The sequence below is a fragment of the Drosophila innubila genome, chromosome X, assembly GCF_004354385.1.
Source record: "Drosophila innubila isolate TH190305 chromosome X, UK_Dinn_1.0, whole genome shotgun sequence".
NCBI lineage: Eukaryota > Metazoa > Arthropoda > Insecta > Diptera > Drosophilidae > Drosophila > Drosophila innubila.
The window spans coordinates 25,242,415-25,263,163 of NC_047626.1; the positions used below are offsets into that span (position 1 = coordinate 25,242,415).

The window sequence follows — 20,749 nt, forward strand, 5'->3', positions numbered from 1 at the left end:
TCTCGTATGTGCAAGCTGCTTGTAACCATAGCACGACTATCAGATGCCCTGCTAATTGTGCATCAATTGGAACTTTCAAGTTAAAAGCAAGTCCCGAATGGTCATAAAGTTTTCCTACATTTGGCTTCACAAAAAAAATTACAATTGTTAAATAAAATTATTATGAACTTATTGTGATTTCAATTTATCCATTATCAAAACATAAAATCACAGTTTCTTTGAAATGCGGGCGGGTTGCTAAAGAATAACGGAAAAAATAGCTACATTCTTAAAATGTTAAGTGGAGTTTTCCCGCTTAAGTCGTTATCGCCGTTTTTTTTATGTTCTTGGTCTTGAATAATATACGAATTTGAGTATAACTAATTATTTTGCTCATTTCTAGCTATTTTGAACTTGTTTTAATACTTGCTTAGAATCTTTCCATAAGTACTTTTTTTTAACAAATATTACATTTACAGTTTCTTTGAAATGCGGGCGGATAGCTAAAGAATAACGGAAAAAAATAGCTACAGTCTTAAAATGTTAAGTGGAGTTTTTCTTGAATAATATACGAATTTGAGTATAACTAATTATTATGCTCATTTCTAGCTATTTTGCACTTGTTTTAAGACTTTCTTAGAATCTTTCCATTAGTATTTTTTTTTTTTACAAATATTACATTTAAACCGTTTTTGTATTTTAACTGATATATTTTCTTAATTGAGTTTATTGAAACTCGGTTTAATGATATTTTGTGCATATAGGGTATTTATTCGGATATATTTGACAGGAATTGCAATTTATGGACGCATTGAGCAACAAAAATTGAATTTGATCTTTGGTTTATGTAGTTGGTTTGGTCGATGAGAGATAAATTGAAACTTCCCATGCCAATGTATGCTGACTAATACGATAAGAAACAATTTCTGAATAAGCAATCGCTGCAAAAAGCTGATAATATTTAATTACAGACCTAAGAGATACCCTGCGCTTACAGTCGAAGCCCAAAAGTATGCTACACTTAGATAAGGAACAGATATCACATCAAATATAATATTGCATTTTACATTTTTTGATCTGCGCAAGGTAAATATTTGGCATACCCCGTTGCTGTTGTGGCTTAAGTGGTATAAAGGCATTTTTTGGAGCGTGCTCAGATTTGCGAGCCGTTTAAGTGGGTCAAATGAGAACTTTCTGTGGGCAGCCGAGCAACGCGTGGTTGGGCTTTCTGTAGAGCACCAATTGCAGGTATGTATGTACATATATCATTTATCGTTCGATCGCCAATCGGGCTGAATTTCCCTTCTCCCCTTCCAACTATTTCTTTCCATTCCCAGTAGACGGCAGCTTGCCAACTCGCTGGTTTTTCTATCGTTGTTGTTGTTGCGGTAAGGCTTTTGGCAATCGTACGTGTCGCGACTGGTGACGATGCCGATGACCACCTGATGACAATCTGGCAGCGCTGCACAGTGGAAGAAATGGCCAATATAGCGCATATTAATTCGAATTTCAGTATATACCGAATTTCAAAAATACAGCTGCAATAGTTTACAAAGTCTATTTAAAGATCATTTAAATCACTGTTATGCACAAATAAATTTAAAGTGGCATGACGTTTTATTTTATTTTACGTTTACCAAAGCAGTTGACAAAAAAATTACCCAAAATGTAAATAGTAATAATATGCTACATATACTAAAGAAAGTAAGTTTTCTAACAAGTTACTTTTATTTTGGTAAAATAAAACCTCTGGTTTTTTATATGTTTATTACATTTCTAGTCTCGATGAAAACGTTGGCTTTAAAGAAACTGATTCAGACTGAAATATTCACTAAAAATTTTTATTTCATCAAAAATGTATCTAAATAAAAATAAATAATTATTAAAAAAATGGAAATAATTTGCTAAATAAAATATAATATAAATAATTGATTGAACTTACTTCCGTAAAGGGTTAATAATATACAAAATTATTATCTTGAGGGATACATTATTATTATTTTGAAGTTATACATTTTGTTGCGCTACATCGATCAATTAGCCCACTGTGCGCCGCGACGAACGTAACCGACAGCAGCCGACGTGATTAAGCCGAGCCCGTGGTGCTCTTGCAGCTGTTTCGTGCGTTTCGGTATTTCAGTTGATCTTCAGCCGCGACGGTTTGCGGTTCGTGTTGTCGCATGTTGTCGTGCACTGCTTGCTTATTATTATTAATATATATATATATTTGTTGTTTTTTGCTGTTGCGTTCAAAAGTTGCAGCAGACGTCGCTGTCTTCGTTGTCGGCTTTGCGCGTTGCATCTTCAGGTTTTTTTTATTCGGTCGGTGTGCTTAGCGCAAGCTTTTTTGTGGCAAGCATTGATATTTAACGATCGTAATAAATAAAAAAAATGTGCGTATATTAATTGCAGTCAGTGTTTGCATTTAATGTTTGTCTTTGGCTTTGGCCTGTGCCCGCCCTTTTTTTTCTGTTTGTTGTCTCTCAATTGTGCCACTGTGTATGTGTGTGAGCGTAGGCTGTAGTTGTTGCTGTTTTTTTTTTTGTTTTATTTTTTTTTTTTTGATTTTTGTTTTTGTTATGAAGCGCAACTTTCACGCGCCTCAAGTGAAACTGTGAGCTGGGCCCGGGCTCCAAAACCAAAACCAAAGCTAACAGCAACAACAGCCGCATTTTGTTGTTTTTGTTGTTGTTGCTATGGTCTATTGTTGCTATCTTTTGCTTATCAGAAATCGGCAATTTTACATAGTGTTTGTTTATGCATTAGTCCCACATTTTTCACATATTTTACTTACAATTTTGTTTATTCATTGTGCAGTTTTTGTTCATTTGCACTTGCTCCATTTCAAGTTTGTCGCTTAAGTCTTTTTGGCAACTGCTTGCACTGCTTGCTGCAGTTTCTGCTGCTTCTTGTTTTTTAAATTTTTTTTTGTTATTATGCATGTTTTGTGCTTAAACCCGTTCGCAGCTCGCATTACACGACATCACCTCTGTCTACCCCCCGTCAGTCATAATGCGTTGTGCATACAAAAAAAAAAAATAAATAGCTGAAAAAAAATATTAAGAAAAAAAAAATCATGCTGACATTGACACGAATTGCAGAGACCAAACAAAAGGCAGCCAATTTTGATAGCAACAAACAAATTCATAGTGTAAAGTCTAAATCAACAAAAGTGCAAACTAAAAACTTAAAGACTAGTAGCTGCTGATAATGATCGCCTGTTGCTTGACTGCAACATACCCTGCGGACAGGTTTTCCAGATTATTATGAAATTATAGGAATCAATATAAAAAATACATATTTATCAATGAATAATATCATTACACAAATGAGTGTGTAAGAACTATTAAAGATTTCATATATAGAACACACATATTTGTTTAAAGAATTTCCAAAAGAAATCCTCGAGTTATTATGTAGAATAATAAAGCTTAATAGATGAAATGGTATACTAGACATGGAATTTCCCTCTTTGTTTTGTACATACATATGTATATGTTCTTCACACATGTGGTAAAAGTTTTTTTTTAGATACATTCTACATTTAAATCAGAATGAGAGAATGTTGGAAGCTGATAGCATATCTTATGACAGTAGACTGAATGCTTTAGGCAGCTTCTAGTGTATTTTCATGCACCTTTTTTTTACTAGCTTATACTGCCCTTTTCAAGTACGATATGCATACAGGGTATTTTCGTAGCACATACGAACAGCACACGTTGGAGCAGTCTCCTATGACGAAAATTGTTTTCAATTAAACTGCATAAATTCCTTCAATGCCATGCATAACAACAGCAACTACAACAACAAAGGCAACAACAATATTAAAAATGTCAACAAAAAGTACAATAAATTAAAATTTAGTTAAACAGTTTATTGTTGTGATTGCCGCTTTTCAGTTAACATAATTCACCTGCAGTTAACAGACAATGATTGAGACTATCTCAAATTGTTGTTAATGTTGTCAACTTTGTTGCTGTTGTTGACATGGGCAAGGTCATGAGTCAATTGAGCTCAACAAGTGGAAAATTCAAATCAAAATTCAACAACTTTCAATTTGTGAAAATTGTTAATCATGGTTTAACTGCAGATTAATTGTTAATACTCGATTTTTATATGTATGATTGATTAAAGAGGAATAAAGACTTCATATGTGAGTGAGTGTTTGTTTTAAGAAAATTAAATTCTTATTGTCAGTCAAGTTTCAGTATTTATTTTTGAAAATTTCAAACAGGTAGGATAAAGGGTAGATAAACAAATAAGAATGTACATAATGTAATGATGTGTAGAATGATCTGATAAATGCTTATTTAATTGTTCAACATTCCAAGGAAATGGCACAGTTGATTTCAAAAACTATCTCTGAATTTAACAATTGATCATTTTCATTTATTTATAGTTTCTATGATACATAAGTGTTTGGTTATCTAGTCTATTATTAAGTTAGCTACTTAAACTGCTGCGATACCAATTGCAACTCTCACGCAATTTTTATGTTCTAGACCAGAGATTTCAACTAAGTCAATGTATGATTTAGATACAATTATGAATGATCATTAAGTGATAGTTAATTGCGTGGTAACCATAGATAGATCTCATTACATTGTAGTGTATTGAGGTCTGTGGGGCAAGTGGTGCTTCAGTGACACAATGTTATCAGCATTATCTGTGGGTTAGAAAATCCGAGTTACACAAACGCGACGAACGTTCGTTTCATGTAGACAAAAGACAATTAATTGTGAAAAATAAAACGAGAGATACTCGTATTTGTATGTAATTGGAGGTGTTTCTTCTAAGTGTCATGACTGTGTGTTGACTTGTCTTGTGTGTCTTTTAAATTGGGTCATGTGGCTTAAAGTGCTCTTCCTACGCTTTCGCAATTGACCTGATCTCAGTTGACTCTACTTAAGGTTCTCTGTATTCAATGTTCGCATCGTTCTCTTCATTGTCTTTCGCATCCGGTTGTAAATATGTTTATGTAAGTTAATTCGAGATAAATTGGAGTACTGCTCTCATAACTTTCTGCCTACAATTAGATAAATTAATGCTAATGTTAGTCATTCTCTCTTTATTTTTGTTTCTCTTGACTCGCTCAGCTATTTTTTTTATTATTTATTATTATTTATTTATTTATTTAATTTCAACTAAATACATTCAACTAGGTCAACAGTAATTTACAATTTTAAATAAAGTTATTAAAAATGGCTTTGAATTAAAACTTTAAATAAAATAACAAAAAATATTTATTTAAAATTAAAAAGAAATCTAATATAAAAAAGTATAAAAGTGAAGTTTTATTTCTTTATATTTTCATTTAGTTTATTGAATGCCTAAAACTATTCCTATTCTATGCAATAAATAATAGATTTGCTTTCAATAAAACCTTTTCTCAGATCTTCTAGTTCTCATTTAACTCTTCCCTTAATTTAAAGAAATGTATATTGCATTTAAACAATTTTTTGTTTGATATCTGTATATTTTCAATTAGTTTACTTAATAATTGAAGCTCTCTAAACTTTCTAAACTAATCGCTTGGCTCTCATTTCTTAATTCTCTCAGTTCTCGTTGTTTTCCATATTAAATTGAATTAAAGACATCCAAGTCTGTTTCCAAATGGGTCACATACAACGCTTTTATAATGCTCACTTGACCCTCTCTTAGCTGCCTCTTTTCTCTCTGTCTCTGTCACTGTCTCTGTCACTGTCTCTGTCCCTTCTCTTTTCTCAATCTTCTATACTTTCAAGTGGTCTTTCCCTTTTGGCAACACAACAGGTTGGGCTTTGGAGCCTGGATAATATGGCCCAAAATGTGTGTCACATACGTTCGTTATTGCATGCATGTAATTGTTGATATCTTTGTTGTTGGTGTTGCTGTTGCTGTTGTTGTTGCTGTTGGCTGTGCATTTTACTGTTGGCTGACTTCAGCAGAGGCGTCGTCAGTTGATTTATGGCGCATTGTCTTTTTGGCTTCTTGAGTGCATGCAATGCATGGACAATGAGATTGTGGAAATTCTTGTGAAAAACATATGCAACAACAACAACAACAATTACAACAACAACGATAATAACAAGCAGCGATATTAGAAGCAACTAATTTGTACAGCTAAACGTAAAAGCAACAACAATAACAACAACAACCGCAGCAGCAGCAGCAACAACTTGAAAGCTCTCAAATAACGGCGGAAATTTCATGCACTGCTGATTTGCCATATATTTTCTCGTTGTTGTTGTTGTTGTTGCTGTCCAGCGCCCGTTGACTGCCTCCCTTTAGTTTCAGCTATGTTATTTATTTTTGGTTCCTCGTGTCCGTCGTAACAAACAGGAAACTGTTTATGCGACTTGCCTGTCATGCGAAAATTGGCTAAGGAAATTTCAAATTTTTCTTCAAAGTTTTTTTTTGGCTGCGCGCCAGTGCTCGCTGCAAGTTCGTTGCCTAAGTCTTTTGTATGGCTAGTGACGGCCATAGAAATCAACAACAACAACAACAGGCATTAAATGGCACACACACACACACACACATACACATATATACATATATTTATTGGCAGATATTGAGCTGAAGTTGTTGGTTTGCAAATCAATCAAAACGATTGCCTAAAAGTTGCCACAATGGTGCAGCATTGTTAGCGCTGATTGAGCCATGTGGCAAGTGGAAACCCATTTTGGCCAGCATAACGATTGGCCAATTGAGTGGGCCACAATTTATGGCCAACATTTGCGCTTTTCATTGCATTTCATTGGCACGGTTCGATTTCTCAGCTGGCTTTCCCAATGCGCTGGATGAGCAGAGCCAGTTCTTGAGTCTTGAAGTTGCACACACACACATACAGACACACACACACACATGCAGACGTATATTTATCTAATGAGCCAAATTAGCTGCAAATGCGAAAATGAAGTCCAACTCCAACAGCAACTGAAAGCGGACCCAGCACCCCAATTTGGGTTAATCTATTTGAAAGTGGCTGACGACTGTCGTCGACAACTGACGTCAACACCGACGTCAACACCGACGTCAACACCGACGCCACTGTAGAAGTCATGCGAAAGCCGCTTTAGAAGCATTATTGCCAGTTACTTTCCATTTTGTCCGAGTACTCCAATGATATTGCTTTCCCAGCTTGCGACAGTTTCATCTGTCATCATCACTTGAGAAATTGGCCAAGATATGCCCCCGATTGATGCCACCAACTGTAACCCTTTTGTTGCTCTGCTACGCTTCGTTGGTTCCGCCTTTCAACGGTTGACTTTGCGGGTGGCCACAGCCCATCGATTGATTAATCCCAACCATATTCGACTTGCTTTGAAATCGATGCGAATTTTGCTGTGAATGAACTCAAATAACAGTAAAGCCAACGACAACTGTAACAGTTGCTTGCAATCGATAACAACAGGGTTTATCGATATATCGAGCGAAATTTGTATTTCATTTATATAATTGCATAGCTTTTATCATACACTCAGAAAAACATGCCATCTAAAAATTAAGTACGACCGTATATGAATTTATACCGTTTTGTTCTTAAAATTTTATGATTGCTGTTTACTAAAAATCTTAAATTCAGTATGAATCGATTTTAAATTTAGAATTCTGACTAAATATTCCTATGGCAACTATCTAAAATAAGACCACGGCAAGTATAGAACCTGTAGGTCTCGTTTAGATACCTCCAGAAACAACAAAGATATTTATACATAACTAGTTTAAAATATTATGCACTTAAAATAGTAATTTTCAAGAAATGTACTTAAAACTAAGAATGTTTTGTACATTTTGAGATATGCTCAAGACTTTTTTTTATTATTATTTTAAAATTTTAGCGACTCAAAGATTCCAAAAGAGAAAAAGGTCGCTAACCAACAAAGTACACCATTATTAAATGGTATTTAATTTTATTAATTTTATTTAGTGTATGTTTTAAGATTAAATTAAATTAAATATGATAATGTTTTGTACTAGAAAAAAAGTAAATTTTGGGACTAGCTAAAGATTTTTGTGTGCTTAAGCTAGTACTAAATGTATTCCAGAAAAATATAATTTTAAGATTTCTGGACTTGGCAAAACCGAACTTGAAATGACATTTTTGTTCTCAGTTTAAGAAATTTCGAACTTGGACAGCTTTTGAGATCGTTTGTACTTGAATATCCCCTGTTAAAGTGCGGAGAACTTTATTTTTTTCTGAGTGTAGAAGTTGTTTCTTGAATAAGTTCCGAGTTACCATAATTTCAATGCCCAAATTCCATCTTTCAAATTGCTCCTATAATTATATTTTTTATCGATATCTAACCGAAATTTTGTGTGGCTAGATCTGAAGTCAAAAAACAGATACGAATTAACAAACCCTTTGTATATTTTAAGTACAGGGTCTAAAGGAATTAAAATAAAATAAAAATAAATTTAAATGTTTAAGAATTCTTTTTTTGTAAGAAGCATCTGTTAATCTTTAGTGTCTTATGAACTGTTAACACCCTAATGTTAACTTTGTACTTAACATTTGTGATGTTAATTAAAGTGGCAACACTTATAGGTTTATGATTTGAAAGCAAACAAATCCATGTGCCAATTTGAGAACAATGCCAAATCTGTTGGGAAATAATGGAAATTCCTTATGGCAAGCGACCTCATTCACTTAATAGCTGAGCTCAGCTTAATTTAATTAAACTGAATTCCAGTTGTTAAGAAAACAAAAGCTCCTTGATGACACAACGGTTCAATTTGTTAGTTTGCACAAACATTCAGTAGTGACAACATTTTATAAGCCAAAGATTTGAAAAACTTGCCTAATACTCGAGTAGAGGTGCTAATTGAAAAATCACAGGCCGATAACCGACGAAAGTGAAGCTCAATGAACAATGGATATTAAGTCAATATCAACAAATCAATCAACTTGCAGTTACACACGCTTTTAATATATATTAGTTACAGTTTCAGTTTTGATTTCAGTTTCAGTTTCCGTTTCTGTTTTGATTTCTCATCTTAGCTGCTTTTTATGAATCTTTTAAAGTTTTCACTTTCGTTGCGGGCTTTACAACCTATTAGATGACACCTCGTTTCTTCTTCATCTTCTTCTTCTTCTTTTAGGCGACTCTCCCGCACATGGCGTTTTTTTGAAAATTGGCTAAAATGTCGACAAAAGTTAACTTGATGACAAGCTCTTTTGTCTTTTGTATTTCGACTCTCAACTGACAACTGCTGCTGCCGTTGACCCAAATGTCCACATTCAACTAACAATGTTTAACATTCAACTCAATGGTATAACACTGTGCTACAAAATAACAAGATTTTTGCCAACTCTTTTTTCGATTGTACGTACATATTTTTTTTTTCGCTTAGTTTATGAAATTTGGCGCATTTGTTGTATTTATATAACATACAGAAATATTTTTAGTCTTCAAGCTTCAGTTTTTATGGTTGCTGTATCACTAAGTTTTAAATTGATTTGATTTTCAGATCTTAGATCTGTAAACACATAGTTTTCTAAATAATCGATAGTAATTTCTCGTGAGATTTTTTTGGATATTGAAATTGAATACATATATACATATTGCTTATCTTTCAGCTTAGATCTGTGTTCTTGATCTATTTAGATTTTTATAAGTCCAGCAGAAATTTATCAGTAGACAATTCGGGAACAATCGATAATTAGTCTCTTTATTCATAATTATTTAAAAATGGTCTCAGCTTATGACTGAGATCTTGATCTGCACAACTCTCAAGCTCAAATAGTCGATTAACGATTATCGATAAATATATAATGCATTAAAATCTTTTAAAATGATCAGTATTTAAATATTTTCGGACACTTTTCTTCGATTCGTAGAGGTCTTAAGATTTTCATAAAATCTGCAGCATAGTGTAACGTGTGCTTGCCTGGGATTGTTAACAATGTTTATATTTGATCCATAGCTGTTGTGGTTGCTGTTGTTGTTGTAGAGAATCAGAGAAGTAAAAGACGCCAAAAGGGGTCAATAACCCTATCGAGTTCAATATTGCCTAATGCACATCCTGTCTGGTAACCGGCTTATTATACAATATGCAGACACTACGATAACAGCAGCAACAACGATTGCAACAACAACAGCAACAACAACAACAACAACGACAACAATAACAGCAACAACAACAGCAATTGCTGAAAATCGATTTTGCTTCTTTGTAATTGCAGACCACACAATCAAAGCTCATAAACAATCAATCAGCGGCAATCACCATCAATCAGAGCTCAATCATCTGTCACAAATTAGAGCTGAGCTGTTGCTGCTGCTGTTGGCCAAGTGAAAGCTCAGCTTGTGGTTGTTGTTGTTGTTGTTGGTGAAGCGTCTTCTGCTACATAATTCAATCAAGCGCAAAGTCAACCGCCAACACCAACGCCCAGCAGTTTGGTTCATAGAGCAACTGTCCGACCGTCTGACTGTCTGACTGTCCGACTGTCCGACTGTCCATCTGCATCTGCTTAGTCAGTCAGTCAGTGAGTCAGACGGCATCGCAGCCATTGGCCGTGGCCAGGAACCAGTCACGACTTGGCCGGCAGGTTCACAAATAAGTGAAAGTGAATTTGTTTATGGTTTATTGCTATTACCAAAGCGAAAGAGACACAAGCGCATAATACCGAAAGCATTACAAACAAACAAACTTATATACTTTTATACTTTTATACCATACAAAATTTGAATAATCAATAATGCAAAATAATAATTAATTTTCAACATAACATTAACAAAAGCTCAACAAGTGCGATGCCAAAAACTCAACTGTAAGAAAATTTAAAAGATCTGTAGGAAAATCGAGAGAAAGAGAGAGAGAGAGCGTGACCGCGCTCTTGGGTCATTACATTATCTCAACTCTATCAATGCCATTTGGCGCTATCAACTCTATTGGATAAACTGTTGCAACAACAACAACAACAACAACAAGAGGAACAATAACAAAAACAATGCTGCACATTTGCCTCGTGCTGTCGTTGTTGCTGCTCAACACACACTCTAGCGGTAAGTAGACGAACTTTGTTGTAGTCAGCTCCATTAACTAATTGAGTTACACTCGACACTTGAACCCAGCTTTCCCCTTTCCTCGTCCCTCCCACAACCCCCTCACTCCCCATACTCTACAGTTTCCGTTCGTCTAATTGATTTATTGTGTGCTAAATTGTTCAACTTACTGAGGATGCTTACAGTTTAAAATTGTTTTTTTTTTGTTTCACTGTTTTATTTTTTATTTTTTGGCACACACCAACTCCCCTCATCACTCGTCTGCCCGCCCTGACAAGGCCAGCGGGGGATACTGTGGGTGTCTTTCAATTTATTTGGCCCCTGTTAAGTTTCACTTGACAATTTTTTTGCCATTGAAGCGACGAGTGAACACTTCACAGATTGCACAATCGCCATAAATACCACACACACACACACACACACACACATACACTCAGAGAGACAAGCAGACAGACAGACAGACAGACAGACAGACAGACAGACAGACAAACTGTCAGACACATGTAATCGGAAACAGTCAACAAAGCGAAAGAAGCGAGTGCAATGCCAAAAATGTGTACAAAGTGTTAAACGCAAATGAAAACACAAAAGTGACAACATCAAAAACAACAACAGCACCCCTGACATACCCATTAAAAATACTCCCAATATCTTGTTAATTAGATAAATATCTAACACTGTGTACTAGATATGTTATCGATTCATGTACACATTTTCTAAATACACTTCTAAAGGTCTGCTCTAGATTTTATGTGTTGCGATCTCTGAGAAAATTGGTAGTATTAAAGTTTTTTTTTTAATTTTCAGTTTGTTTCTGTTTATTTTTTAACTTTCATCTGTTCTAGAATTTAAATAATGTAATTCATTTGTATATACAAAATCCCAATATTTGTTATAGGACATCTTCATTTACTTTTTTAAATGATCTTACATTTAACTAAAACCTAAAAGGTATCTGAAATCCATCCGTCGACTAAGACTCCTTCATATTTTTTGTCTTTTTTGGAATCTCTTTAATGTTGTCGAAAATACACCCTTAATACAATTTCCTATACAATATCTTTATTATCTTTTCACAATCTTTTTCTGTTGCTAATCTCAGCAAAGGAAATTCTCCCGCTGTTAGTTAGAAACACACCTACAAATTTGGCTAGTTTAAAAAGCTTAGTTTAATTTCAGTTGGGGTTGGGCTCATAATCCCGAGAAAAGTGCAGTAATTATTTATAAGTGGCCGTTACTTTTATGAGTCTAAAGCGTAAAATGCTTCCCATTGTCTGTGCCGCTTCAAAAAAAAAAAAACAAAAAAAAATAAATCAAGTAGTAACAGAAAACAGAAGGAAAAACAACAAAAAAAACTTGGATGCATTTGGTTGCATAAGGGCTCATAAGTCACGTCGTGTTGATTAATGGAGGGCGCTTGTCCAAGCACTTTTGGATGTTGCTAATGATAAATACAAATGGGTTAGTCAGATATATGTACATATGAGTATTAGCTAAATTACCTGTACATCAGAGTGAACACTAAGAGTCATTGGCTTCTTTAACTCTTCATAATTCCCTTCGAATTTCGTTCAGATGATCATGATAGTGCGTATAATTATTTTGCCACTTGGCGACGTGTGTGGCAAAGCGTGGACAGATTTTTGTTGTTGTTTTTCTCTTATTCTCTGCGGTGTTTTGGTGCTTTGAAAACGTAATCACGCCTCGGTAATTTATTATCGCATTTAGCTAACGGAGCCATATTTGTTTATGTGATTTCATACATCCACAGCGATATCCATGTTGATGAGGTTATGTCATCGGCACGTTCCACAAAATGATGGAGCCGTGTCTGAAAAGTCAAAATGAAAACATTTTACGCGATGCCATTAAAGAAATTCCTACAAGTTTTTATTATTTGTAATTGCCTATGACAATCTTCATACATACTATTTATTTATACGTACATATTTTGGATGCATCTGACAAATTTTCCACAAAGTCTTTTTAACATCATCCCCTGATGAGTTCATGTTGAACGAGCGCACATTAAAATGTTTTTATTTTATCAATTAGTATTCCAAATTAGTAGCTTCCGGGTTATTTCTAATGCATAACTTGAGTTCATTCGACGTTTGCAAATTCGTTTGAAATCCGATTTTCTTAAACCAACTTTACTTCAAAGCTCAATGTGAAGCCTTTTTTCAGCTTACCTTAGGTAGGATTTATGTTCGTTCCTTACCTTATTCCTTCATCTCACCTCTCTGACCTTTTGACTTGTGAATTCCCTTATTCCTAGCATATGTTAGACTTATCCAACGGATTGGATATAAGTTGAAATTTTATCTCTTCTAATCTTGAGGAAAGGGCTTTACAAATACTACCGTAGCTTACACCTTTCCATTTCTTTCTTTCCAACCATTGTTTTTGAACCATTGTATAATTTTTTTATTTTTTCTTACCCAACATCTTTTAAGCAAAACACAAAATAATCTGTCAGGAGCTAAACAACTCTCAAAATTTAAGTTTTTTCAGTGTTTTTTTTCAGCATTTAATTTTAACTTTTATTTTATCCATCTTTTTGTTGATTTACAAATTTTTCCCCACTTTTAGAAAATTTCAAAGATTTTTTTGAAACATTTTTGAAATAATTTTGAACTAATTTTCCATTTTAATATTTCCAAACTCAATACGAACTCAGAAGCCTCTTCAAAGTAAGAAAGAATAGAAAAGTATACAATTAGAAAGCAACTACACTTTTTATGAGTGCTGAAGATTGATCAAGCTTAAAGATAGCCCCAAACTTAGCTCGAAATAATTATGTATGCCTTGTCAGATAAAATCATATCTTCATACATTCTCGTATATTCATTCTCGCATGTCTATGGCAAATGGCCACTTGTTAGGGTGGGGCACGTGAGTTGGTTGCAAAGTGTCAAATTGTCGGGCCATAAAAACGAATCACATTTGAATTGAATTGAATTGAATTGAATTGAAAATCAATTGATTAGCTTACTCATCGTTTGCAGCTCATGGCGAGGAAGTAGTGAGTGGAGAGGATGCCACGCCCACATTGCGAGTGCAGCGTTATGCGAACTACACGGAACTGTCGCAACAGGTGCATGCCTCCTTGTTGGCGCATGAACAGTTGCAACAACACCACAAGCAACAGCAACAACATGGACGAGCCAAGCGAGCGGTGAAGCGTGTGTGTTACAATGAGCTCGGATGCTTTGAGGATTCGGGACCGTTTGCCTATCTGGAGATGTTGCCCTCATCACCCGAGGAGATAAATACTAAATTTTATTTTTACTCGACGCGACAACGCTCCGATCGACCGCTTATGGAATTGTCCTTCCTCAACATGACGGCAGCATTTGCCAAGGCAAAGGCTAAGCGGGAGTCGGAAGCACCGACGGGAACAACTAGTTCACCAGGCCCAACTGGTAACTCCTCCAGCTCCACCTCCACATCCAACTCCCACACGACTCCTGGCCTAAATGTGACCACAGAGAAGTCGACAAGCTCAAGTTCAAGGAAATCTCCCTCCATTGATGATCTTGAGGGCTTCGATGAACTCTCCGTGCGCGTGATCGTGCACGGCTTTGGCTCGGCATGTCCGCATGTCTGGATCTACGAGATGAAGACGGCCCTGATGGCGGTGGTAAGTGGAAGACAAAACTCTATACATTTGTAATAACTTTGTTAGGCAATCAATGATTGTCTTACTCCGATTTTATTCCAAACACAATCGATTACATATGATTGTGCTACTTACAGCCTGCAATCAATTTAAAGCATTATTGATCGCAATCACTCTTTTATTTCAATCACTCATTACACACGATCATTAATGTTTTACGATATTTGCAAATTTTATGCAATCAATTTTTTTAAATTTAGTGATTGAAATTTATTTAATCAAAATTAGTGTAATCATTTCAATCGAAAAAGTTTGATTTCTTTATATGACCCTGCAGTTCCAACGTGTTCTTGATGTTGCTATCATTTCTTCGAGTTTTGTTGTAAGGTTTCGCACTTTGTTCGCACTTTAAAATTGGATTCAATTGGTACATTATTGTTAAGCAAGAAATTTTTAGGTCCCGCTTAATGGTTGGAGTCGCTTAAGAAAAAAAACAATAAAATAAAAAATAAACAAACAGGTGTGTTCTACAAATCTCTAACATTTAAAAGCAAGGTTGCAAACCTCCAAAATTTTGTTAAAGGTTCGGTTCGGCGGTTCGAACCATAGAGCAAGACGGTTCACGAATTGGTTTGCATACCCCCTGAACCCAAGGTTTGGGTTCGAACCTTGGTTCACTTTAATACAAATAAATAATTTTATTGTTATACATTTTTCTCTACATTTTGAGCTAATTAAATTTTTTTAAATAATAAATCAAATTTTGATGATAAATTTAATTTATTTTAAGATTTAAATGTGACTTATTTTAATCCGAGTCTCAAATAATTGCGTGCTTTTAGAAAACCATAAAATTTATGTAATTATTTTTTTTTTTCGAAGCGAACCTTTTATTTTAGAAAGCGGTTTGGGTTCGCAAAGAAAATAATTTCAAGGGTTCGGTTCATGATCCGGTTCGGGCTGCTTACAAACCCGAACCGAACCGAGGTTCGGTTCAGAACCGTTTAGCAGCCTTGCTTAAACGCAATTGTTGTTGTTCCAGAAAACAAGCAACCATGGCTTTCAAATTTGTAAAAAATTGACTAAATTAAATATTTATTAAATTGAATTAAAATATCCTTTAAATTGAATAATAGTGCAAAGAAATATGTTCGAAAAAATGTAATCTCTGAAATTTAAGGAACACCAACATTTTTCAAAAACATTTGAATTCAAAATCTCTAGAGATTTCTGCAACACACCTGAAAAAAAAAACAATAAATTTGAAAAATTTGTTTTTTCACTTTAATGTCCCTAACGTTTAATGTGAGGAAAAACTTAGGGAATATCTAGGGAGCTTTCCCCAGTCCTTGATTGCAGGAACTCGCAATGTTAAAGTCCTCAACGTTTTTCATACAAAGACCTCAATTCCTCATGGATTCCTTAACTTTTCCTTGAGGTCAGCAACTGCTGGGGAATTATGCGATTAAAATCGAATTGGGAGCTTCTAATGGGAATCCCTGGTTACCATTTCATTCACAGGAGGATTGCATTGTCATCTGTGTGGATTGGGAGAATGGTGCCACTTTTCCGAACTATGTCCGAGCTGCAGCAAATACGCGTCTCGTGGGTAAACAGCTGGCGATGCTGTTGCGTCATCTGGAGCAGCACAAGGGTCTAAATCTGATGCGCACCCATGTGATTGGTTTTAGTCTTGGAGCTCATGTTTCAGGCTTTGCAGGAGCTGAGCTGCCAGGACTTTCACGCATCACAGGCTTGGATCCGGCAGGACCTCTGTTTGAGGCCCAACATCCGAAGGTGCGTTTAGATAGCAGCGATGCGGAATTTGTCGATGTCATTCATTCGAATGGCGAGAATCTAATCCTCGGAGGCTTAGGCTCCTGGCAGCCCATGGGACATGTGGATTATTATCCAAACGGAGGACGTGTGCAGACGGGTTGCTCCAATCTCTTTGTGGGCGCCGTCACGGACTTCATTTGGTGTAAGTTGTGCATGCATGTTTATTTAGGTTGACGTTGTTTATTAATTGATCCTTTGATCTGCAGCGGCTCAGGCAGCGGAGGACGAAGAGGGACGCTCACTGTGTAATCATAGGCGTGCCTACAAGTTCTTTATTGATTCGGTGGCACCACGTTGCATGTTTCCAGCTTTTCCCTGTGCCAATTACGATGATTTTCTTAAAGGCAAGTGCTTCCCCTGCGCCCAGGACGATGAGGATCTGGCCGAGGGTGTGCCACGCTGTGGCAACATGGGATACTATGCCGACAGATCAACGGGACGCGGTCAACTTTATTTGCTGACCCGCGAGGAAGAACCCTTCTGTGCACATCAGTTCCAGCTGCAAATCTTTAACTCGTTTAACGATTTGCCACTGCGTACAATTGGTCGCCTGGAGGCCATACTCGAGGGCGATGGTGGCCTAAACGAGACATTCGAGATATCCGAGTAAGTTTGATCTTAATGACGGGTTCATTTTTTTCACCTTTTTATACCTCTAACCTAAAAAATCGGTCAAATCGGGAGAAAAAAGAAACACAGAATCTTTAAATTATATATATTCTGGATCAGTACCAACAGCCGAGTCCGTCTGTATAAGCCCAGCCAAATTCGACACACAGTTTTCTATAAATCCAACGCAGCTTAAGCTTATTCTGCCTTCAAGTTTAATTAATATCATTAAATTAATTTCATTTATTTTATTCAGTTTCTGGCATATACAATTTTAACAGGGACCGTTAGCATTATAAGTTTAGTCATAAAAACAAGGGGGCTCCGTAACCTGCTCGCTTCGCTCGCGGCCAGGTACTCTGTACTAAAACTTGATTTTCGACCGATCGTTCCTATGGCAGCTATATGATATTGTGGACCGATTTGATTCAAATTTGTTCAGGATGTATAAGACCAACTTAAATGCATATTCTGTGAGACTGGTCTGAAAACAACAACGTTATTCATACTAAAACTTAATTTCCGACCGAACGTTCATATGGCAGCTATATGATACAGTAGTCCGATTTGATCCAAACTTGGTCAGATCGAATAAGACCATTGTGTCAGATTGCTTTGGATATCTCAAATAAAACTAAAGTATTTGTTTTTACTCTATTATAAGGAAGATGGATAACATTTATATATATTCATAGTCAGTAAACAAACAGCATGATCCGAAATCGTAAATTTAAAGATCATGATGAAATGGCATAGATTACCTTTAGTAAATGGTTTTTTTCAATTAAAAAAAAAAAAAAAAAAATTATTATTTACCATCCCTGATTTTAACAGCTGATTTCATTTAAATATTTTACTAAAAATGATAAATTAAATGGTCTAAATGAGTCTCCCTCTAATTCTCCAAATTGCTTAAACATTTTCATTTATTTATCTTTGCAGAAAAGACGACGCTGAATTCTTTGCTGGCGACATTGTGTCCAAGATCATTGTGCCACATCCAGCTCTGGGTTTTCCCACCACGCTGAGCCTACACTATAAATCGTATAGTGGCTGGCTATCGAAGGGTCTGCCCCACTGGGACATTGACAAGGTGGTGCTAACGGATAGCTTTGGTCGCAGTCATTCCCTCTGTCGTCCCAGCACGAAGCTCAGCAGCGGCAGTCCGGTAAGAATGCGTCTCCAAGCCGGCAACTGTGAGCTGGACAATCAGGATGATTATGGTGCCTACACGACACAGCCACCGGCCTCGTTGCCACCAGGCACAGATGCCCCACCGCTCGATTCGAGTGTGCAGGAGTCTGGCCTGAGTGCCACTGTTGATGGTGTCGAGAGTGTGAAACAGCGCAAGGATATCTTCAATCTGGGCACGAGTTTCAAGCTTGCACAGAATCAAACGTATCCATTGGATCAGTCCGATGAGTTGCCCTGGCAGCCCATCCTCGTTGGTAATTCCCTCGACAAGGATGCCAACGAAGCAGAGGCAGCCGAGTCAAGTCGCAGTTTGTCGGACAATTTGGCACCCGGACAACAGCCAACGAGTGAGATCTTTGAGCCCGTCCTGAAGGATCGTCGTCTGTCGCTTAACCGTGGCAGGAATCTGCACGAGTATACGACTACGGAGGAAATTGTTGAGCCAGTGCTAAAGGCAACCACACCGCGAGCCAAGCACGGCAAGGATTTGCATTTGCCGGATGTCGAACCTCCAGCTGACAATAAAGCCACGACTCAAACGACTAACACTTCGGAAAGCCGTGCAGCGACACCAACGACACCCAAAATGATGGCACAATTGGCCAGTGGGCAGGAGGAGCAACAAACGGTGCAACTGCTGCCTTTCCGACTCGGCGAGCTCTTGCAACGTGCTGAGCGCTATGCACGGGAGACGCTGCTCCCACTGATCTCCGTGCAGGCGCCACGGTTCTTTGGCTTCAACGTGACGCCACACGATCGGGAGCAATCGCGTACTGGCGAGTCACGCAAACCACGCTATATTCCACGCTACGAGGAGGCCGCCTTCCTAAACACCACGAGCAGCAGCAACAGACGCAACTCGGAGACGTCAACGGAGCAAACAGATCAAGCGGCCAGACGTAATCTCTTCAAGCTGCTGCGCTCGGATGGCGCCAGATCGCAAGGTCGTTCAGCCCAGCGACGGAGACAACAGGAGGCAGCCAATCCAGTTGCCACCAGCGAGCCACAGAATGAGATTAACTACTACACGAATATGCAGCTAACAGAGTCGCGGTCAATGCGACCAGAGTCACCCAATTATCGTCCCGTTTTCATTGATCTGCCCACGTATCGACCGCCGTTAGCATCCAAGGAGAAGGCCAAGGCGTTGCGACGTGGACGCGTTCAGCAGTTGAACTGAATTTAGAATTTGGCTCAGCTTAATCAGCTTAATATATGTAAACATTATGTGATATGACAATCTGATAAATCGCCACTGCATCACCTGCTGCTGTGGGGCAACTCTTCTGTTTTTGGTAACGATTCGCAATTTGCCATTGGTCATGGTAATTAATTGCTGAGCGCGAAGCTCTCTAATCGGTAATCGATAATCGGGCTACTCGTCCTACTCGTCCTACCAAAACAACACTACCCTCTGTGTACTGTAAATAACCGTTTGAGGAATTTTAAATTCATATTCAACATCATCTTGCTGTTGACAAAAATTCTACATCTAAGTTAGCAACTTAGTTTATAATGTGACAATTTAATAAATTAATAGCGTTTTAAGTATACACACATTAACTTGACTTGCGTTTCTCTTATTCAATCATATTTCACAAGCATTTCGACATTCCCTCAAATTGAATTGACTTTAACTTATAGCCTATTTCCACGACAGCACATTTGGCTCATTCGACGCCATTTTCATCATTTGGCCCAAATGTGGACTTCAGTTCAGTACAAAATCCGAATGATCATTTTGGCTCATTCAAAATGAATGAGCCGATTTTATGTCATTCGCCCCGGCGAATTTCAGTATTTTTTTTATCGAACACGCGATGCTTATCGATAGACTCTTGAAAAAAAGCAATTATTACCTTAACCAGCTGTTTCCTTCAATAAAAACTGTAGGCAATAAATTTGCGCCAATTATAGTATCAAAATAAATATTAAAATGTTGTTATTGTCAGCTTTTTATAATATGTGCACAGAAACCGAACAGCTGATTTGCTTTGAATGTCTTAACAGTTTCACATTTGGTAGTGGAAAGCCAAATATGAGCCACATTCAAATGTGAGCAAATGTGGCAAATGTGAGTGGTCGTGGAAATAGCCTATTAAAGGACTAATTAAGAAAATATTTCGAAAAAAATTTGCATTGACTTAAAATCTCCTAAACTAGGGGTGGCCCTGTAATGGCTGCTTTCAGTGATTTTTGACAAATTATCGCCGCTGCAAGATCGCGGTTCATTGGTTTTAAAAACTTAATAAATAACTCAACAACAAATTAATAAGAATTTTTATGTCGCCCAGTGTACAATTTTCAAGGGCGTAGGCAGAGGGGGGCCATTTCTGGGGGGGCTCGTGTTCTAAAACAATCCGTACTGAAATCCAAAAATTTACAGTCAGGTGTTGTTTTTAAAGAAGTTCTCAGTGGGGAACTAGTTGAAATTGTTCAAATATAATTGAAGATCTTAAATAAAAGACATGATTGCGATTTGAGTTGTATTTTATAAGTTGTTCTCTTTAGCATAATT

General features: G+C 36.8%; 1 protein-coding gene across 1 annotated transcript; it reads left to right on the plus strand.

Moving 5' to 3' along the window:
• Positions 1-2,124: 2,124 nt before the first annotated feature.
• On the plus strand, positions 2,125-19,794 carry LOC117793589. The gene is made up of 6 exons (XM_034633948.1): positions 2,125-2,372; positions 10,703-10,967; positions 13,976-14,610; positions 16,111-16,570; positions 16,635-17,034; positions 17,980-19,794. The coding sequence occupies exons 2-6, from the start codon at positions 10,913-10,915 to the stop codon at positions 19,409-19,411; spliced, it is 2,982 nt and encodes a 993-aa protein (XP_034489839.1). The 5' UTR covers positions 2,125-2,372; positions 10,703-10,912; the 3' UTR covers positions 19,412-19,794.
• Positions 19,795-20,749: the final 955 nt, after the last annotated feature.